This window comes from Myxine glutinosa, chromosome 6 (genome assembly GCF_964187855.1).
Source record: "Myxine glutinosa chromosome 6, kmMyxGlut1.1, whole genome shotgun sequence".
NCBI lineage: Eukaryota > Metazoa > Chordata > Myxini > Myxiniformes > Myxinidae > Myxine > Myxine glutinosa.
This window is the reverse complement of record NC_136266.1, coordinates 77,247,162-77,269,210: the sequence shown is the minus strand read 5'-3', so window position 1 is coordinate 77,269,210 and position 22,049 is coordinate 77,247,162. Positions and strand designations below refer to the sequence as shown.

The window sequence follows — 22,049 nt, the reverse complement described above, 5'->3', positions numbered from 1 at the left end:
TTACGGATGACCGATTTGCGAGACTTTAACTCCCGAGGCGAACACTCAATGGCGGACTCAAGTTCAACACCAACGCGCGGAATGGCGGGACGCAGCGAAGGCTCCGCAACCTTATCTATTAAAATCAAACACCCAGGAAAACTGCGTTCAGATATTATGTACAAAAAGTAATATAAGGGTTTATTAGGAAAAGTAAAGCCAGTGAAAAAGCCCGCCGGTAAATCTAATAACTCTAATAAACCTAAATCGGGACGTCCCCACACGACTGACAGCAAACACAAACGAGGGAGATTAATCACGAAAATAACACGTCCCGTCGTTCAAAATATACGCGGAGATCGGGCTTATCTGTCTTTGTCGTCTTGTATTGTTGGTGTCCAGCACCGCTCCTTCCGGCCCGATCGCACACCACGAGGCCCCTCGCTCCAAGCACCACGCGTCCGACGCAGGCCAGCGGCTCCACTTGACCAGGGACAGGAAGGACTCCTTTCAACTCCACTCGACTCGACGACGCGGGAGTGCTGGCAGCCAAGTGCCAACGAACTGCTCAGTGCCAACTGGGTGTGCTCTCGTGTGTCTCCTGCGACTCCCTACAACCCGAACTGCACTCGAACTGCGACTGGAATGGCGTGTCCTCTCCAACTCTCCACCACCGCTCAACTCTCTGGTGCCTGCCTGCGTCTGCCAGTGCCTGCCACGAACTCAACTCAACTCCTGAAATGGCGTCCGACCGTCGCCTATATTGGTGGCCGATGACGTCACATTGCGCACTCCTCAGCCAATCAAAGCCTCCCGCGACTCCTGACATCTCCCCCGTTACGCGACCCTGCGGTCCTGGCATAACACGTGCCGGCCAGGTTTGTAGGCCTTTGGAGGTGTACACGGTGGCGGCCAATTGTGGTGGTGTTTTTGACCTGGTTTCCTGTCAATTTAATACGAAGTCCTTGTCAGGGAAAGGGGATTATTTAATGTTGCGCTAAGGACCTAACTAATGTTTATGTGGTTTGCAGTGCCATAATGGACAAAGGTTTGACTACTAGGTGAGACTCACAGGGGCGTTACCTTTAATCCCTCACTATTTAACACTCGAATCTCCAGGTAGATCCACACTCATACATCTTACCCCGACAACCGCCTGAACATCAATAACTTATTACATGTAGAGTCCCTGTCACGACAGCCGAATACCTACCTATTCAGATCTACCTAGCTCTAGATGTTGCATTACCAAATTCATAACACAGCCCCCCCCCTGGAACCGTAGCTCCTGCAAGGTTCACCGCAGGGCTACCATTCCAGCCTTAACACTTACTGTCACACACTTAATTAACCTATGAAATAAATCAGGAAGGGCTGTGGGAAGTGAGTCGGACTACCTACCTACACTTCCTTAACATGCTGAACCCCTTAACCATCATGCAAGTATGTACATCTTCTTCGTTGTTCCTGTGGAGGGAGGAAACAACAACACACAACACTAACTTAACCACAAAACTTAACCATCTTTCCAAAACTCAAAACTCTAACCTTTGTACATACCCCGGTCTACAGACCGCGTCCCCCGGTGGATGCCACAAGACACAACCTTACCTGCGGGGCCATCCCCAATGCATCCCCCTAAATTTTTCCACGGCCCTGTCCAGATGTTACAGGTGAGTGACACGGCTCGGTGGATTTCGCCCACATTCATGCTACACAGACCCCTTAACCACTCATTCTCATTCCATAGGTCATCAAGGCATTTCAAAAATCAATAAGGTTCTTCTTCAATACACCCCCCTGCAGGACCATGGCATTGATGTCATTCACGTGTGTGTGCATTCCTCAACTAGGCAGCGGGGAGGTACCGCACAAAAAGATGGTGGGGGCGCATCAGGCTGTGGTGCCCGCAGTCCCAAAAACAAGTCAACCGACTTACAAGTTCATTGCCCCCCCCCCCCCCCTTTACCTCTTGGCCCCATGACAGCCCAACAGCCCCTTTCCGCCGTTACCTCGCCGGTGAGGGTCTCCACACACACCAGGCTCCTTTGCCTCCTGCTTTCGCGCAGCAACACGGGTCACCGGGGGACTTCCTCACCCCGCGGCGCCCAACCAGACCCTCCACCGACGAGCTCCAATTTCCAGTTACCACCGGCTGCCAGGGGTAATTGCCGCAGAGGGGGGCCCGCAGGCATCGCTCCTCAGAGCTTGCTCTGTACCTGCGGACACACACACCTTCCCCACCCACAAGACCCCAAAACACACTTCCTCCCCCGCTGCCATTCAATTCTCCACACAACTCAGCACAATTCATAGATGGTGTAAAAGGTGTTACAAGGCTTGCCATGGCCTGCCAATGTGAAATCCCATTCACAGTTCGAATCATTGAATCCTTACACATTTCCATTAGCACATTTCCAAAAAGCACAATTTATCGCCCCTCATTATCTCCAATAATCATCACTCACTCTCCAGGTTCCACTCTCACGACCACATCAAAACACCTAACCACAATACAAAAACATACGCCACCCACAAGACACTGTGGCTCCCATTCCATCCCCTCACCGGCCATGTCATCACTCTCACCCGCCTCCCAACTCCAAATTACATGTCCCCAATTTCCCAAAGCAAATCCTGAAGCCTGGGACAGTACTCCTCAAAACACTCACCTCAAGTGCAGGTAGTTGCAGGTTGGTCAGGTTCAAGAGTGTCATCCACCCTTCAATTCCCAAAATTTCACATTGGGCCTACCAAATCCTTCCAAATTTCTCTTTTGTCCCCACTACACTGGCAGGTATGTGGATCCGCATCCAACGGTGATCATCACTACACAACTACCTATGGCCACGACAGCTCTGCACCTCTACCGTGCAAGGGTCACCGGGACAAGGTGAGCAGTCAAAACGCCAACATGGCCCATGAGTGTCCATAAGGGTGCGACCCACCATCCATCCTTCGGCCCCCCTGCGAGGAACACAGCTGCAGCAGCCCCAGCTGGCCAATGTGGTGAGCACTTGCTGCCACAACACCCACTACCGCACACACAACCTCGGCCCTGGGGGGCACGGTCGCAGTGCGTGGCATCCCTACAGCCACGTCCCCTGCACCTCCCCATCATCCCCCAGTCCGACTACAGAACTGCAGCCCCCCGGTGCTCACCCACACTTGACCACACCAAGGTCCAGTCAACAGCCATGCTCCACCAGGAGACCCACCCAGAAGACATGGTCCACACACCTCGGACACGCACAGCACCACGTTGACCCTCAGGCTACACAACTACATCCCCATCATCCCGCGTCCCAAATATCAGCACAGTTGCCCCCGCAACCAGTTGAAAGCTGTGTCTTGCTACCCTATTAATTTTATCACAGCCTCCAACACTTTGGTCTACACACCTGGATCAATAATGGCGTCACTGTACAGTGTCCACCATGGCATTTCAAAATCCACCCTTAAATTTCCATCTAACCCACAGATTACCCATGCCAAACATTTGTCACATTTTACTAACCTCACCAAAGAAGGATGCTTTGCCATACACATGCCAGCCGAGCATGGCCCATATGCTCGGCTCGTTACACATCTCCCGATTCACATCCCCATGGCTCTCTTCCCAACCCGAGAGTCCATAAATCACAACGGAGCATCTGTGGAAGGTCACTCACACCATCACGTTCCACAGATGCCCCAATGGTTGTCCGGCAGGCTATCTCCATCCCTGTCCATTCGGTTTGACCCGCGTCCATAGACCAACCACCATGCCAGGTCACCACATGCTGGTTGTCCCAGAGTCCCTGGAGGAGAGTGCCAGGCCGCATGCCCGGGTGGTCACCACATCAGTCCCAAGTTGGCCGTCCGCAGTGCCACCACCAAAGCGCGACCCACAACACCTCCCCCTAGTGGTCCTCAATAAATGCCAACCCAGGCTTGAGAAACCACCTCGGACCCCTCTGGAGGTCTTAACCCCCACCAGGGTCCGGTGACCCTGCCGGCCCGAGCCACCAGCTCGGACGGCGCCCCGACAGACAAGGGACGCCACACTCCACCAGACCCCCCGTGGGACCCAGGTCGTACCTCGACACCCAAGGCTGGACCCCACGTCCAAATCTCGCCATCACAGCCCCCCAGCTGGCCGGCATACCCAAATTTTGAAAGGGGCAACTTTTGCCCGAGGCCATCACCCATGACCTCTCCATGTCCAAATCCCGCAGCCCGGGGACCAATCCCCACCATGGCTGCTCCAAATCAATTTCCCATTGTAATTTTATTTTACATTTTATTTTACAAATTTTCATTCCCATTGCCAACCCGCAGCTGCAGGGAACAACCTCTACCACCGGTTGTTCTGCCCCTCCCTGCAGTTGATCCAAATTCCCTACAGGGACCAAATCTCCAGAAGCTCTATCTCCCGATCCTCCAAGATCCAAATCCAGCCCGGAGCCAACACACTCCCCCAACTGGTTGTCCAATTTTGGAGCCTCTGTTTCCAAATAGCAGTGTACAGTGAGCGTCCCCTCGGTCATTCCAACCACCTCCTCGGACCAACTCACCTCTTCCCCCAGACTCCTTTGGGCCTGAACAAGCTCTACCTCCATGGGACTGTCACAGGTCTCCAGCCGCTGGATCAACTCATCCTCATCATTAGAAATCATTCCTGGCCCCGCCAGGCTTTGATCAATATCCCCAATAAATACCCGGTCCGGCTCTATCGCATGGACCCCCAAAAACTCTACCCCCTCTTGCTCCGCACCACCGCCCTGGTGCTGCACAATTCCAAATTCATCCCCCGGTTGGGGTGTTGTGACATCCACACGGTCCCGATAAACAACCAGGCCAGAATGTGGGAAACATTCCCCATTACAACTCTCACATTCCAAATTTCCTTCCCCGCTCACCTGTGGACACTCCACGTTTACCTGCAGGCATTCCCCATCTACCTGTACACATTCCCCATCCACCTGTGGACATTCCCCATCCACCTCTGCACCTGCAGTCTCCCTATTTACTTCAATTGCCATTCCCTGTGCAATTCCCATTTTATTTGCCAGCCCATTCATTTTAATACTCAATCGATCACTCATTTCCTTTATTCCTTCCCTCCATTCCTTACTCATTTTATTTTCCAGCCCGTCAATTTTTCGAAGCAATTGACCCAACATCTGGTCGGTTGTCGGGGCCGTTCCTACTGCTCCCGACTCCCCGGTGGGGGAGGGGGATAAGTTGGTGCTCGGGACGAGGGAGGTTCCAAGGCTCACCTCTGCATCTAATTCCCCTATTTCCGGCTCACTCCCGACGCTGACGGAGGCCTCGCTGCGTACTTCCATCTCATCAATTTCCGACATCCGCTTTCCGGAAGATTGTTTCCCGCGCGCGTATTTATTTTAATAATTCCTGAAACAATTTAAATTTGACGAAGACGCGATATCGCGCTCCGTTGGCCCGATTGATTATTAAATTTCTCCGCCTCGACTATAAAAATTTTGCGTTCGAACGTCGGGCGCAATGTACGCCCGACCGTGTCGATGTCTCCCCGCGGACAAAAAAATTTGTCCGACCGTGTCGATGTCTCGCCGCGGACAAAAAATTTGTCCGACGGGTTCAAATCCCACTCCTGACACCACTTGTCGCGTAACCGTGGTTAACACCACAGTTACGGATGACCGATTTGCGAGACTTTAACTCCCGAGGCGAACACTCAATGGCGGACTCAAGTTCAACACCAACGCGCGGAATGGCGGGACGCAGCGAAGGCTCCGCAACCTTATCTATTAAAATCAAACACCCAGGAAAACTGCGTTCAGATATTATGTACAAAAAGTAATATAAGGGTTTATTAGGAAAAGTAAAGCCAGTGAAAAAGCCCGCCGGTAAATCTAATAACTCTAATAAACCTAAATCGGGACGTCCCCACACGACTGACAGCAAACACAAACGAGGGAGATTAATCACGAAAATAACACGTCCCGTCGTTCAAAATATACGCGGAGATCGGGCTTATCTGTCTTTGTCGTCTTGTATTGTTGGTGTCCAGCACCGCTCCTTCCGGCCCGATCGCACACCACGAGGCCCCTCGCTCCAAGCACCACGCGTCCGACGCAGGCCAGCGGCTCCACTTGACCAGGGACAGGAAGGACTCCTTTCAACTCCACTCGACTCGACGACGCGGGAGTGCTGGCAGCCAAGTGCCAACGAACTGCTCAGTGCCAACTGGGTGTGCTCTCGTGTGTCTCCTGCGACTCCCTACAACCCGAACTGCACTCGAACTGCGACTGGAATGGCGTGTCCTCTCCAACTCTCCACCACCGCTCAACTCTCTGGTGCCTGCCTGCGTCTGCCAGTGCCTGCCACGAACTCAACTCAACTCCTGAAATGGCGTCCGACCGTCGCCTATATTGGTGGCCGATGACGTCACATTGCGCACTCCTCAGCCAATCAAAGCCTCCCGCGACTCCTGACATCTCCCCCGTTACGCGACCCTGCGGTCCTGGCATAACACGTGCCGGCCAGGTTTGTAGGCCTTTGGAGGTGTACACGGTGGCGGCCAATTGTGGTGGTGTTTTTGACCTGGTTTCCTGTCAATTTAATACGAAGTCCTTGTCAGGGAAAGGGGATTATTTAATGTTGCGCTAAGGACCTAACTAATGTTTATGTGGTTTGCAGTGCCATAATGGACAAAGGTTTGACTACTAGGTGAGACTCACAGGGGCGTTACCTTTAATCCCTCACTATTTAACACTCGAATCTCCAGGTAGATCCACACTCATACATCTTACCCCGACAACCGCCTGAACATCAATAACTTATTACATGTAGAGTCCCTGTCACGACAGCCGAATACCTACCTATTCAGATCTACCTAGCTCTAGATGTTGCATTACCAAATTCATAACATTATTATTTGGTGTTTATTTATTATGTTTATTTATCCTTTTGATGTTATGACCCTGGTGTTGGGCTAGCGGTTAGGGTGCCGGCTTAGGATCCTAGGATCCTGGGTTCGAATCCCGGTCGATCGCTGAATTAACGCCAGGGGGGTTGACTCAGCCTGTCATCCTTCCGAGGTCGGCTAATTGAGTACCAGTTCACTGGTAATTCCCTGTTTGTCGTTAAAGGCGGCAAAAAGGGTTGGCGTCAGGAAGGGCATCCGGCCGTAAAACATTGCTTCAAAAAGGGGACCAAAAAACAACAACAACCACGGTTCCCGAAAAAGGCCAACCCCCGCTTTGCGGGGGGAAATGGTCTCTAAAGGTGGTTATTTGTTTTATATATATCCTTTTGATGTTATGATGATATCAGCAGGGGCCTACTTATTGGTGGTCTTTTATGTCAGATTTACTTGGCTGGAGGGGGGGGGGGGGTGGGGGGGGGGTGAGTTTCTCTTAACTCAGAGTGGATATTTCGCTTAACTTGTGGGTGCTTTCAATTTTTTTTAATTAACCTCATTTCAGGCATGATGGGCTGAATGGCCTCCTGCATCTAATTTCCTTGTGCATCCTTGTGTAACCTGATTTAAGTATCTCTCCACCACCCATCCCTTGTTGATCTTTCCAATATAAATATAGTTTTTAGTGTTGTTTGTTGTTTTGTAATTGGTAGTGATGTGCTGAAGTTGAGGTTTTCATGTTTACTGTTGGTGTATACAATAATTATCTCAAGTCAATGCTTAAACAATCAAGTGTTTGCAGTTTTGTTACCTCCATCACCAAAGGTGGATGGAGGTTATGTTTTCACCCCTGTCTGTCCATTTGTCTGTCAGTTTGTGAACAAAATATCTCAAAAAGTTGTGAATGGATTTGGACGAAATTTGGCAGAGAGGTAGCATATGTAACAAGGATGAAATGATTAGATGTTGGTGAAGATCCAGATTCGGATCCGGATACTATAATTTTTTAAGAGATTCTTCACCATTGGGAGATAGGGCCAAAAACGATACATAGCAGGATATCTCAAAAAGTTATAGATGGATTTGGACTAAACTTCGTGGATAGGTTGTGTGTGTGACAAGGAAGAATCGATTCAATTTTGGTGAAGATCCGGATCCGGATCCAACTAGTAGAATTTTTAAAGTGATTCTTCATCATTGAGTGATATGGCCAACCAGATGGAGGTATGCTCTCTACGGAGTGCCATTCTAATTAATATTGTGACTTCCAATTTATAACCAGGATTTTAAAGAGAACTGTTCTCATGACTGTCTATATTTTGCACTCTGCCCCTTCCCCTTGTAGAATGAGAAGCATCGCTGAACAAAGTGGACTTTCCTCCATGTTGTCAAACCTGCGGGCTAATGTAGGTGCCGCAACAAATGGGACGTTAGAAAAGTGTTTCTTACCAGCTTGTATCCTGCACTTGTTTCATCGGGTCTGCTTTGTATGTGCGTGTGCCTACGCTCCACCCCCGATACCCCTCAACAAGACATATTTTGCTGTTCGGCCCATAAACCGATGCCATACATTGGAGTCTACGGGAAAACAATAAGACACCACTTTTGTAATCCCTCTTGCTTCATCAGCACTAAACCAAACTGAAAAGCGGTTCAGGAACGTTTACCCATATTTGAGACAATCCTATGCAATGTATAGCAAGAAGAGAACCCCGTTTTGTTTGGGACAAAAAAATTAAAAAAACTAATATTTAGTTGTTCTTGCGATTTCCAGTCCAACAACAATTTGCAAATCATGTAATTACTCCAGCCTATTATGAATAGTTTTGGCCTGGCACAGAGCTAGGTTCTTCACTTACCCCAACCGACCTTAGCTCGATCCAGGGTGAGGTTAGCCCATAAAATCATTCTGTCAACTCACGGTAGTTTGTTAGTTACACCGCTTGTCATCTGACTCAAGTTTTACCATGTTAACGTATTTATTATTAACCTGAAAGGGCTTGTGATAAGATAAACAGTAGGTTTTGCACATCTTTCGGCACTGGCCAAAAATGACTCAAAAATTCAACACATCTGTTTGTACTTCTTTTCCCTTGATCATTCTTTATGAATTTTTTTGGCAATTGTTCAATTGTTTGTTTGTTTATTTTAAAGAATGGTGGTGGGAAAGTTTTTTTTTTTTTTCTCTCCGAAGGTTTTACCCATTATGTAGATACTACATTTTGCAAGCTCAGCTCTGGCAAGCGATGTTATTTGGGAAAGCTTTATACAGTACTCGTGTGCTTATTTTCTCCAATAAACAGTTTTTCTTCTTTCCATCAGTTTTGCTATTGTGGTAAAAAAAGCAACAACCTTGTTCCCATGATTTGTGTTTGCTGTACTAGTTCTGTTGTTGAGGGGCTGGCAGGATATCTCATAGATGGCACACTTGCATTTGATGTGGTTAGTCTTGGTTAGATTCCCAAACGAAATCAAAACTGATGGGTGCTCCATCAAAAGGGCAATTTGTTGGATGGGATATTCAGTTGGGGACATGTCTACCTAGCATTAGCTGGTGGACGTTAAATATCCCAAGCTGCCTTTCAAAAATTGTGGGTCATTGTGTGATGGTACTGCAGTCAAATTCAAACATATTGGCATGAACTCCATCACCCTCCAGGTTTGGTTCTCATACATGACAACATTTCTTACTTTTGGATGAACCTGTTATGGTCATGGAATTATGTTATTAAAGGTTTTAAATTTTTATTTTTCCAATACATGACTTTCAAAATGACATAATCACTGAATGACAAAATGACGTAAATGAAAAAAAAATGATGCCCCAGAATCCTCAGTGCACCTGCACATAAACCCCTAAAAATGGTGACGTTTGGGTCACCATAATGTACTGTATATTTTGAGTGTGAGATCAGGACTGTTGCATAAAATGGCTCACAAAGCTTCTAAAAGAAGCTGAAAATACTTGGAAACATACCTGAGAGAATGGGCTGTGCACAACCTGCACAACAAAAGAGTTGGAGAACTTTCTCAGCTCGCTTAACGGTCAGCGCGAGTTAGCCTGTACTGCAAACTCTCGACCATGTGGGCCGGTGAAAGGCCTGAGTGGACGGGCATGTTCTACAGAAACCTCTAACGGATCGCTACCAGTGAATGGAATTTGAAACTCGTGGGGGTGCTTCCTGTGAACATGGTGTGGTGATATGAATCCACAAAACTCCCTCCAAATAGTGAGCTTTATTGAAATCAAAACTTCCACGTCATCTACAAAGAGATTAAGCAATTATTAGTAAATGGCCTTATAAAAACCCTATAAAAAGCAAGCCGTATAAAGGAGCGACAGTTATGCTTACCAGCTCGGATCGTCACAGAATACAGGCAGTCCCTCGCACGCATACCCAACCTCATAAAGTATTGCTTATCTCAACCACCAGGGAGGAACTGCAGCAGATCACAACCATTATTTCATTACACATGGCAGGCTTGGTGATTTATTTAATGGACGTCTCTGCAATTGTAAAGATGATGCTGTACGTCATTACCAAGTAACCGTAACCAACTCTTCAGCAAAGGACATCTTCGCGACGTGAAAATACACAAAGCTTGTGCCAGCTATATTTACGTGGGAGCTGCACGTATCGGGTAGACTTCCCTGCGGAAGGCACCATATCTGGTTTGGGTGCTTCTGATCACCGATGGGAGGGATGTATCTGGGGCTTGTGAATGTACAGTGTAAGTTTTAAATGGTGACATTTACTATTAATCATCTTGGGGAAGAGGTGGGAGCCATGAGAGCTATTATAAATTGTTTGGTCTCGGTCCACAAGATAAATCATGAGTTTTGCTAATATTGCTGAAAGGAGAAGTGTGTGTGTGTATTTTACACACACACACACACACACAGATATATATACAGTATATACAGACTTAACATTTAATATGGAATTTTTTTTTTTTCTTGACTTGGGTTTACTTTCTGAACTCGGTATATCAATCTGGTGAGTTTCTTTTACGCTTCGGTGATTTCTTTGTTAAAAGAACCATGTCACTGATTGTCTGTTGCAGCAAGAAGTCAATAACAGGATTATATCACAGGTGGCGTGACAAAATGTACGGACAGGTACATTTGATGATTGGCTTCACAATCGGGTATATAAGAGTTGTTGCGTTCTGTATTAGTGGAAAACAACTGCTGCACGTCTACAAAAGTTATTGCCGCTTCCCCTGGAGATGGTCCGTCAACTCGACAATGCTGTTTGTCATTTAGTGGTGGCTTTACGAAATTCCAGCATGAAACAGCGTGCTATTGCTCGGCAGTATGGCATCACTCAAGGTCAGGTGTCAAAGATCCTGAAACGAAATGCTCAGAGGGGTGTCCCTACTCTGATACCGAGGCCAGGACGTCCCCGCAGAACCACAAGGAGGGATGATCGCCAGCTGCACCGGTTAATCCGCAATGGCCGTACCTAGTCAGCTAATCGGCTTCGGGCTCAGTGGCAGCAACTGACAAATGTGCCTGTATCCAGAAGGCTAGTCAACCAACGACTGGTTCAAGCAGGCTGTCGTGCCAGGCATCCCCCTGAGAAAGCCACGTCTGACCAGACAACACCGCCAGCGCCGATTGCAGTGGGCCAGAGAGCACCGTCAATGGCAGCCAGGACACTGGAATCACGTGATCTTCAGTGACGAGTCTAGATTTCTGGTCTATCGTCAAGATAGGTGACGTCCGAGTGCGCAGACAAGTGCATGAAGCCTACAACAAAGATTGTATAGTGCCAAGAGTCCAAGCTGGAGGTGGTGGGGTGACCGTTTCGGCTGCTTTTCATGCAGGGGGCAAAACTGACCTGGTTGTTCTGAATGGAAACCTGAACCAGTTCAAGCACAGGGCCATCCTGGAAGAAACATTGCTTCCATTTGTTCGTGCAGCCTTTCGAGGAAACTTTGTCTTCCAAGATGACAATGCACGGCCTCATCGTGCTCGCATGATCCAACACTTTCTTGCTGACCGTGGTGTAGAGCATTTGGAGTGGCCTGCCATGTCCCCAGATATGAATCCGATAGAGAACTTGTGGGCAGAATTAACGCGTCAAATCGACAACTTGGACCAGCAAGCCTGCCTCTGTGTGTGAATTGCAGCAGGCTATTGTAACTGCATGGCAAGCGATTCCTGTCCAAACCTTGGCAAATCTCGTGAACAGCATGCCTCAACGTGTACGTGCTCTCCTGAATGCTTGTGGGGGTTACACGAAGTACTGAATTGTAATTTTACTGTCCGTAATCCCAGTCGTAATTTAACTTTTGTTTTTGTTAAAAAAAAATTGGCTAATGTGCAAAATAAAGAGAAACTTCTGGAAAACGCACAGAAGTTTAACACAGTACTGTCCATGAATTGAGTTCGATATCAGTTTACATCACTTTCAAGGATCAATTTATTTGCTTCGAAATGTCAAATGTGGTTTTTGTTTCTTTTAAAGGTCACATTAACAAAATCTAGAATAATTTCAACATAATTCCAATGAACTTTTGGTTCTAAGAGATCTTGAAAAGTAAGTTCACCCCCACAAAAAAAATATTCCATATTAAATGCCAAGTCTGTGTATATATGTATATATATATATCTATATGTATATATATATATGTATATATATGTATATATGTATATATATATATATATGTATATATGTGTATGTATATATATATATATATATATATATATATATATATATATATATATATATATATATATATATATATATATACTGTATATATATATATATATATATACACACACATACTCAACCCTCGGCTATCGCGAACTCGGCTATCGCGTTTCTTTGCTATAGCGGCTACCTAAAAAACTGCACAATACACGACTATCGTGCCCCAAATACACGCTATAGCGCACCGAAAATGGTGGAAAGGGTGCTACGTCATCACCGAGCGTGTGGAAAGAGAAATCAAGGGAAATCAAGAAGAGGAAGAACCTAAACTTACGCTCAGAAATTCAAAACGAAGTGTTGGAAGACAAAGCGAAGTGTTGGAAAGAAATTTGGGATAAATGAGTCAACAGTGCGAGGTATTTATCAAAACCGTGATTATCGTAGAAACGTAGATAAGATTTAACATTCAACAGTGAAGCAAGGTGCTCCTTTATTAATACGGCACTGGCAGGTTACGAGGAGCAGTATCATGCCCTCGTCAACTCCCTCCGCCAAGGCCAGATCACCGAATTCTTACGGCCAGATTCGGCGTCAGGACAAGTCTAATCGGGGGACATTAGGGTAACTGCAAGGGGGGGGGCACAAACTGCCGTTCGAGACCTCAATCTATGATGTAAATGCTTGATAATAAGAGTTTGCCGTCAACAACCAACACACCAACCCAGTTCCAATTTAAAAACATGCTGCAAAGTCTCTCTCTTTCACACACACACACACACACAAAATATAGCCGGCGTGCAAATTTGGCGCCAAAGGCTTGGCCTGCGGGTGGGTGTGGTGGGGTGGCACAATAACTAATTTGGGTGGGCATGGCCTGCGGGTGGGTGTGGTGGGGGGGCACAATAACTCATTTGGGTGGGCATGGCCTGCGGGTGGGTGTGGTAGGGGGGCACAATAACTAATTTGGGTGGGCATGGCCTGTGGGTGGGTGTGGTGGGGGGGCACAATAACTCATTTGGTGGGCATGGCCCACGAATGCCCCCCCCCCCATGACGCCGACCCTGCCCCCCCCCCCCCCCATGACACTGACCCTGCTTACGGCGTCGCAACGAGGCACAGCCCTCTGTCTTTGACGAGCCCTCTGACATTGAGCGCTTCTCTGGTGCTTCAGCTGACGCAATCCTGGACGAGTTAGAGGCACGTAGGGGTGGTCAATAAGACTCCACCCAAGCCTCGGAACCTACCCAACCACCTAAGCCCCTCATCGTTCCCAAAAAGGTAAATAAAATGGTAAAAAAGTACTTTTTTGCCATTTTATTTTTATTTACATATTGTGATTCTTGTTTTAATGTTTCTTTATATGTTAATGTTTCTTTATATGGTAGAAACACTTGGTAAAAAAGTGGCAAAAATAGGTTAAATATGTGGTCAACTTGGGGGTCCTGGCACCAATCTATATAATAATAACGTAAGGACTCGACTTTGTTATTCCTTTTACGCCGCACCCAGTGACCCGATGCCCACGGCACTAATGGATTTACGATCTACGAACCACGCTCTTTGTTTATCACGTAAAGCCATACTCGAAAAATCTGAATTAGCCGACGTTGGGGCCCAAAAGCATCCGATTAACTGCCGATACGACGCCATCGTATTGGCGTCTGCTGGGCGAAGGTGAAGCAAGCCGTCCGCTGATTGGACAGGCGAAAGCAAGCCGTCCACTGAGTGGACAATCCCAGAGTGGTGCTATGCCGATTCCTATTACGAATCCATTCATTTTTCAAAAGTATATCGTAGCGTTGTCATTTAAGTAGATTGCAATAAATACGTTGTTCATATACGCACTCTTCATTCTCATCTTTCTTCCTAACTCTTACTCGGACAAGCAAATCCCCTATGCCATCCATAATGGTACACTCTATCCATACACCACATCCTCCCTTCCGTGGATGTTCCACGGGTTTCGGCTAGTTAGAATTATTACCATACGTTCTTCAGTTCGGTTATCGCGATTTCGGCTAACGCGCACCGATAGCGGCACCAAATAGACGTGATAGCCGAGGGTTGAGTGCCCACTTCTGTCTACTCATCCTAACTCATCCCACTAATATACAGTTATCGCGACTTCAGCTATCGCGTTTCTCTGCTATCGCGGCTACCTAAAAAACGGCACAAACACACGACGATCGCGCCCCAAATACGGGCTATAGTGCACCGGAAATGGTGGGAAAAAATTCAAACAGTCCGGGTGCGACGTCATCACCGAGCGTGGGGTGATTCACGTACTGATTGGTTAGGACGTCAGGGGCGCTGTGATTGGCCGCCCGGCACCATTCAAGTGCGCGTCGCCTCAGAGTGAAGTAATAGCAGTGTCCAAACTTTTTTGTGATATAACAATGGCCGATATACCCCGACCCCGTCCTCCCACCATTGCCCAGTGTAATGCGGCGACACCTGCAAGGGAAATCAAGAAGGGGAAGAACTCAACTTACGCTCAGAAATTCGAAATTGTGCAGTTGATAGACAATTGTGAAACAAAGTGAAGTGTTGGAAAGAAATTTGGGATAAATGAGTCAACAGTGCGAGGTATTTACCAAAACCGTGACCATATCAAGGCCCATATGAATCTTGCATCATCAGAAGCAGGTGCCCAAGCTATGCGAAGCCCGAAGCCGTAATCAATTGCTCCTCAAGACAGAACAATTACGAACAATTACGAAAGAACAATTACGAGGACGATATCTGGAGAGGCAAGCAAAGCGGAACTTGGCGATTGATACTCGTGAAATTATGGACACTGCCAAGGACATTTATGCTGCTGTGGCTCGTAAGATGGGTGTGCAACAACCTCCAGTCTTTCTTGCATCCAAAGGGTGGGTAGATAAGTTCATGTCCCGTCATATTAAAGTGAAAAGTGTAAAGATATCTGGCGAGGCGGCAAGTAGGGACAAGTCTGCAGCCCGTGAGTACCCTGAATCTCTAAAAAATATTATCGATGAAGGCCAGTACACTCCCGATCAAATTTTTAATATGGACGAAACCAATTTCTATTGGAAAACAATGCCTCGGCGAACATTTATCACGACCAAGTCAGCCAAAGTTCGTGGAAGGAAGGCCATAAAGGAGCGTTTCACCCTGCTGTTCGCTATGAATGCGTCAGGAACGTGCCGCCTTAAACCCACAGTTGTGCATCGAGCTAAAAGACCCGGGGCCTACAAAAGATGCAACATGAACAAATTAAATGTGCACTGGTTGACATCAAAGAAGGGGTATATGTCGGCCAAACTTTCCCAGGACTGGCTCAAGGAGGCATTCATTCCCGGGGTTGAGGATTTTTGCAAGTCCCAAAACATAAGGTTTAACATTCTCCTGCTCCTCGACAATGCCCCTGGACATTCGCCACTTCCAAGGGCCGAGAATCCCAATGTGAAGGTCGAGTTTTTGCCACCAAACACGACTTCCTTGATCCAGCCCCTCGATCAGGAGGTCATATCAGTTGTGATGGCGTCCCATTCCACACGGCAATTTCGGAAGATGCGGCAGGCAACTAAAGACACCGCCTTTATCCAGCAATTGCTAGATAGTGAGGATGAGGATGAGGACATGGTTCAATGGAATACTGAGGCAGAACAAAAAGTGATTCGGTATTGGAAAAACTACAATGTGAAACAGGCTATCGACTTAATGGTAGACTGCTGGAACAATGTTACCCCTGCCACTATCAATCATGCCTGGCGTAACATTTTGGAAGGTCTCCCTGAGGACCGCCAGGTGGCTGTGCCAAGTAATCCCTGGAGCTGGTTTTCCTGAGACTACTGGTGAGGACATCCGAGAAATGATACAGCCTGCTGCAGTTACTGTCGACGAAATGATTGAGGAAGATGATGTGGCACAAGAAGAGGACAGTTCAGGAGAGGATGAGGAAGGTGTATTTGTGAGGCGTGAGGGGTTATCCATGGCCGACATCAAGAAGATGATAGAATTGGGTTGCCAGCTACGCCACCACCTTGAACAAGATTTAACAATCAACATGGCGAATGTGTTGGTTTCGATCATGTGTTAGTTTGGTCAAATGTGTTGGTTTGGCGCTTGTGTTAGTTTGGCGGGTGTGTTAGTTTGGCGAATGTGTTGGTTTGGCGCTTGTGTTAGTTTGGCGAATGTGTTGGTTTGGCGCTTGTGTTAGTTTGGTGGGTGTGTTGGTTTGGCGAATGTGTTGGTTTGGAGAATGTGTTTGTTTGGCACATGTGTTAGTTTGGCGAATGTGTTGGTTTGGCACATGTTTTAGTTTGGCGCATGTGTTGGTTTGGCAAATGTGTTGGTTTGGCGCATGTGCTAGTTTGGCGCATGTTTTAGTTTGGCGCATGTGTTAGTTTGGCGAATGTGTTGGTTTGGCACGTGCGTTAGTTTGGCGCATGTGTTAGTTTCGCGCATGTGTTAGTTTGGTAAATGTGTTTGTTTGGCGCATGTGATAGTTTGGCAGATGTGTTGGTTTGGCGCATGTGTTAGTTTGGCGCATGTGTTAGTTTGGCCAATGTGTTGGTTTGGCGAGTGTGTTGGTTTGGTGCGTGTGTTGGTTTGGCGAATGTGTTAGTTTGGCAAATGTGTTGGTTTGGCGCATGTGTTAGTTTGGCGAATGTGTTGGTTTGGCGCATTTGTTAGTTTGGCGAATGTGTTGGTTTGGCGCATGTGTTAGTTTGGCCAATGTGTTGGTTTGGCGAATGTGTTGGTTTGGCGCATGTGTTGGTTTGGCGAATGTGTTGGTTTGGCGAATGTGTTGGTTTGGCGAATGTGTTGGTTTGGCGAATGTGTTGGTTTGGCGAATGTGTTGGTTTGGCGAATGTGTTGGTTTTGCGCATGTGTTGGTTTTGCGCATGTGTTGGTTTGGCGAATGTGTTGGTTTGGCGCATGTGTTGGTTTGGAAAATGTGTTGGTTTGGCGCACGTGTTCGTTTGGCGAATGTGTTGGTTTGGCACGTGTTGGTTTGGTGAATGTGATGGTTTGGCACATGTGTTGGTTTGGCGAATGTGTTGGTTTGGCGAATGTGTTGGTTTGGCGAATGTGTTGGTTTGGCGCATGTGTTAGTTTGGCGCATGTGTTAGTTTGGCGCATGTGTTAGTTTGGCAAATGTGTTGGTTTGGCGCATATGATGGTTTGGTGCAAGTGTTGGTTTGGCGAATGTGTTGGTTTGGCACATGTGTTAGTTTGGTGAATGTGATGGTTTGGCGAATGTGTTGGTTTGGCGCATGTGTTAGTTTGGTGCATGTGTTGGTTTGGCACATGTGTTAGTTTGGTGAATGTGATGGTTTGGCGAATGTGTTGGTTTGGCGAATGTGTTGGTTTGGCGCATGTGTTAGTTTGGTGCATGTGTTGGTTTGGCACATATGTTAGTTTGGCCAATGTGTTGGTTTGGCGAATGTGTTGGTTTGGCGCATGTGTTAGTTTGGCGAATGTGTTGGTTTGGCACGTGTTAATTTGGCTCATGAAGCGTTTGCCCTGTGCTCATGAAGCAAAAAGCGGGGTTAAACTATCAGTTTGCCCTGTGCACATGAAGCGAAAAACGGGGTTAAACGATCATTTTACCCTGCGGTCATAAAGTGAAAAGTTGGGTTAAACGACCAGTTTACCCTGCGCTGATGAAGCGAAAAGTGAGGTTAAACGATCAGTTTACCCTGCACTCATGAAGCGAAAGCGGGGTTAAACGATCAGTTTACCCTGCGCTCATGAATTGAAAAGTGGGGTTAATTGATCAGTTTACCCTGCGATCATGAAGCGAAAAGTGGGGTTAAACGATCAGTTTACCCTGCGCTCATGACGTGAAAAGTTGGGATAAACGATCAGTTTACCCTGCGCTCATGAAGCGAAAAGCGGGATTAAATGATCAGTTTACCCTGCGCTCACGAAGCGAAAAGTGGGGTTAAACGATCAGTTTACCCTGCGCTCATGAAGCGAAAAGCGGGGTTAAACGATCAGTTTACCCTGCGCTCATGAAGTGAAAAGTGGGGATAAACGATCAGTTTATCCTGCGCTCATGAAGCGAAAAGCGGGGTTAAATGATAAGTTTGCCCGGCGCTCACGAAGCGAAATTGGGGTTAAACTATCAATTTATCCTGCGCTCATGAAGGGAAAAGTGGGGTTAAACTATCAGTTTACCCTGCGCTCATGAAGCAAAAAGCGGGGTTGAACTATCAGTTTACCCTGCGCTTATGAAGCAAAAAGCAGGGTTAAACTGTCAGTTTACCCTGAGCTTATGAAGCGAAAAGCGTGGTTAAACTGTCAGTTTGCCCTGCGCTCATGAAGCGAAAACCGGGGTTAAACTGTCAGTTTACCCTGTGCTCATGAAGCGAAAAGTGGGGTTAAACTATCAGTTTACCCTGCGCTCATGCAGTGAAAGAGGCGTTAAACTATCAGTTTACCATGCACTCATGAAGCGAAAAGTGGGGTTAAACTATCAGTTTACCCTGCGCTCATGAAGCGAAAAGCAGGGTTAAACTGTCAGTTTACCCTGTGCTCATGAAGCGAAAAGCGGGGTTAAACTATCAGTTTACCCTGCGCTTATGAAGCGAAAAGCGGGGATAAACTGTCAGTTTACCCTGCGCTAATGAAGCGAAAAGCGGGGTTAAACTATCAGTTTACCCTGCGCTAATGAAGTGAAAAGCGGGGTTAAACTGCCACTTCACCCTGCGCTCATGAAGCGAAAAGCGGGGTTAAACGATCAGTTTACCCTGCGCTTATGAAGCGAAAAGCAGGGTGAAACTGTCAGTTTACCCTGCGCTCAGAAGCGAAATTGGGGTTAAACTATCAGTTTACCCGGCGCTCATGAAGGGAAAAGTAGGGTTAAACTATCAGTTTACCCTGCGCTTATGAAACAAAAACCGGGGTTAAACCGACAGTTTACCCTGCGCTCATGAAGCGAAAAGCGGGGTTATACAATCAGTTTACCCTGCGCTCATGAAGCGAAAAACAGGGTGAAACTGTCAGTTTACCCTGCGTTCATGAAGCTGAAAGCAGGGTTGAACTATTATTTTACCCTGCGCTCATGAAGCGAAAAGCGGGGTTAAACTGTCAGTTTAACCTGCACTCATGAAGCGAAAAGCGGGGTTAAACGATCAGATTATCCTGCGCTCATGAAGCGAAAAGCGGGGTTAAACAATCGGGTTACCCTGCGCTCATGAAGCAAAAAGCAGGGTTAATCGATCAGTTTACCCTGCGCTCAAGAAGCGAAAAGCGGGGTTAATCAATGGCATTTATTGCATTTATGCATTTATTGCATTTATTTCTGCATTTATTTGTGTTGCATATATTTTCTATCATGTGGCCAATATGGTGACATATGATTGGCACAAATTTGGTGAGCATCAATATCCTATTGGACACCAAGGCCTCTAAGATGTCAAGACTGGGTTTGAATCTCAGCCCAGCTATAAACTGCCCTCTCGGGCTTTCACAGGCTGGGTATGTGCCATCATTATACTGGGTATGTGCCATCATTATACTGGGTATGTGCCATCATTATACTGGGTATGTGCCATCATTATACTGGGTGTCCAGTCTGCTGGCATTAGTTGGTGGACGTTAAAGATCCCACGGTGTCCTTAGCGAAGAGTCGGCGAGCTACCCCCGACACCCTGAGCAAATTCCTGCCCTCACTTTAGTCGAGCGTCAGGCCAGGATTTTTGTGTCTTTTGATTAAAGGGGGAGGGGGAGTAGAGGTCCACTGCCATTTTAGTCGTGGCCATGCCTATCAATGTCTATTCCCTTTAAATCACTAATTTATCATCGATGACTTTGTGCTCTTATTGCCCGTTTATCCTTCATGCAAAGACCAAACCACAGCAGTTTCTCACCCCCGGAGAATGCTTTCTGCTAACGCAGGTTCTTCTTTCTTCCCGGACTTATTTTGCTTCCCATGTATGTGCAGCTAATTCATGTACAGCATTATCTTTACCCGAGTTCCACGTCATTCTGCTGTGTTGTTGGATATAACAGAAGTTTGTCTTCGTTAACTCCCACCCCAATCCCTCCTCCACCCAAATTCCCAGTTTTCCCTCCTTCGAGGTTCCTTCCATCCATCTTGTCTGTTTCCACCTTGTTCATGCCATGTGCTCTCTCCTGCCCCCATTCCTCCCCACACCTATTGTTTGTCCAAGTCTCCCTCTATCTTGGCCTTCAACTCTCATGTTGGTGTTTCCCATCTCTCTGTGCTGTTCATAGTTGCGTCCTGTTATGTCATGATACGTTTAGTGTACTCGCTCTTACACGAGCCTCGACTATGTATACAATTAAACAAACAAAAAAATACCTTTTGGGGGGCAAACCCTTCTACCCCGTGTACCTCCTCAGACCCCAAATGTTCCAATGCCTTGAACAAACATTGGTACATCACGGATGGTGAAGGTTTTCGTGAAGTTTCATCAAAATTGTGTGTGTAGGTTCTGAGAAAAAAGTAAATACCTATTTTGGGGGGCATGCCCCTTCCCCTCCCCATAGACCACCTCAGATCCCCATTTTTTAAATGCCAGGGACAGACGCAGGAGCAAACTTTGGTACATCACGGGAGATGAAGGTTGTGGTGAAGTTTCATCAAAATAGTGTGTGTAGTTTCAGAGAAGAAAGCAAATATCTATTTTGGGGGGTCAAACCTGGATCCACCTTGATCCCGGTAAACCCCCTTAAACCCCGATTTTTTTTAATTCCGTGAAAGAACTTTCGTCACAGCATAACAAATATAATTTGTGCCAAATTTGGTCACAATCCCATCAGCGGTTTCGGAGAAGAAGATTCAAGTGTGTACGTATGGACAGACAGACAGACAGACAGACGGAATGACTGACGGACTACGGACTGACTGACGGACGACGCGCCATCGCATAAGCTCCCCTGAACTTCGTTCCAGGTGAGCGAAAAAAAGGATGTACTGTGTGTGCCATAGTTGTGATGTACAGAATGACCACCTTCCCCCTCTCCGCACCCCCGTCCAACCTCTTTCCTTTTTTTGTGTTTGTGCCTCGGGAATTTGTGACAAATCTTACTATTATGCACAAAGCTATAAAGTGCTGATCTTAAAATGACATAATATTCTAAGTACTGCATGGTTTGTGCTGGTTCAGCAACTCACCTGCTTGAATCGGAATTTGTTTTACAAGTCCTGCACCAAGCCTTGTCAAGTTTTCCTCCAATCATCGTGAAACTCTTTGGTACTTTTTGATGAAAATAATTATGTCCAGGTAGGTGGTCAACCAAACAAAAAGAACACCAACAATATGACTTAGAGGAAATGGTAGAGTGAAAATACATTTGAGAGCTACGAGATTTGATCAAGTTTTTGCTCTGTATATATGTAATTGATTTTTTTTTTAATGGACCATAAAACATCAACTGTAATTTATCCTGGTGGCAACCTTGATTGGCTGTGAGGTGTCACGTGATTTTTAGAAGCAATCATTGCCCCGAGAAGTGGCTGCCTCAACAGAAACTATGAAATTCGGGTATAATTTGATGCTGAATGGGTTTTCATATAAAGT

The 22,049-nt window shown here is 46.8% G+C and overlaps 1 protein-coding gene across 1 annotated transcript in view; it reads left to right on the top strand.

Moving 5' to 3' along the window:
* The window catches only part of LOC137413303 (kinesin heavy chain), an 88,313-nt gene extending 79,129 nt beyond the window's left edge, over positions 1-9,184 (top strand). The window contains exon 27 of the mRNA XM_068098695.2: positions 8,214-9,184. Within this exon, the coding sequence (XP_067954796.1) occupies positions 8,214-8,231 (18 nt within the window). The 3' untranslated portion in view covers positions 8,232-9,184. The remainder of the gene's footprint in view (positions 1-8,213) is intronic.
* Positions 9,185-22,049: the final 12,865 nt, after the last annotated feature.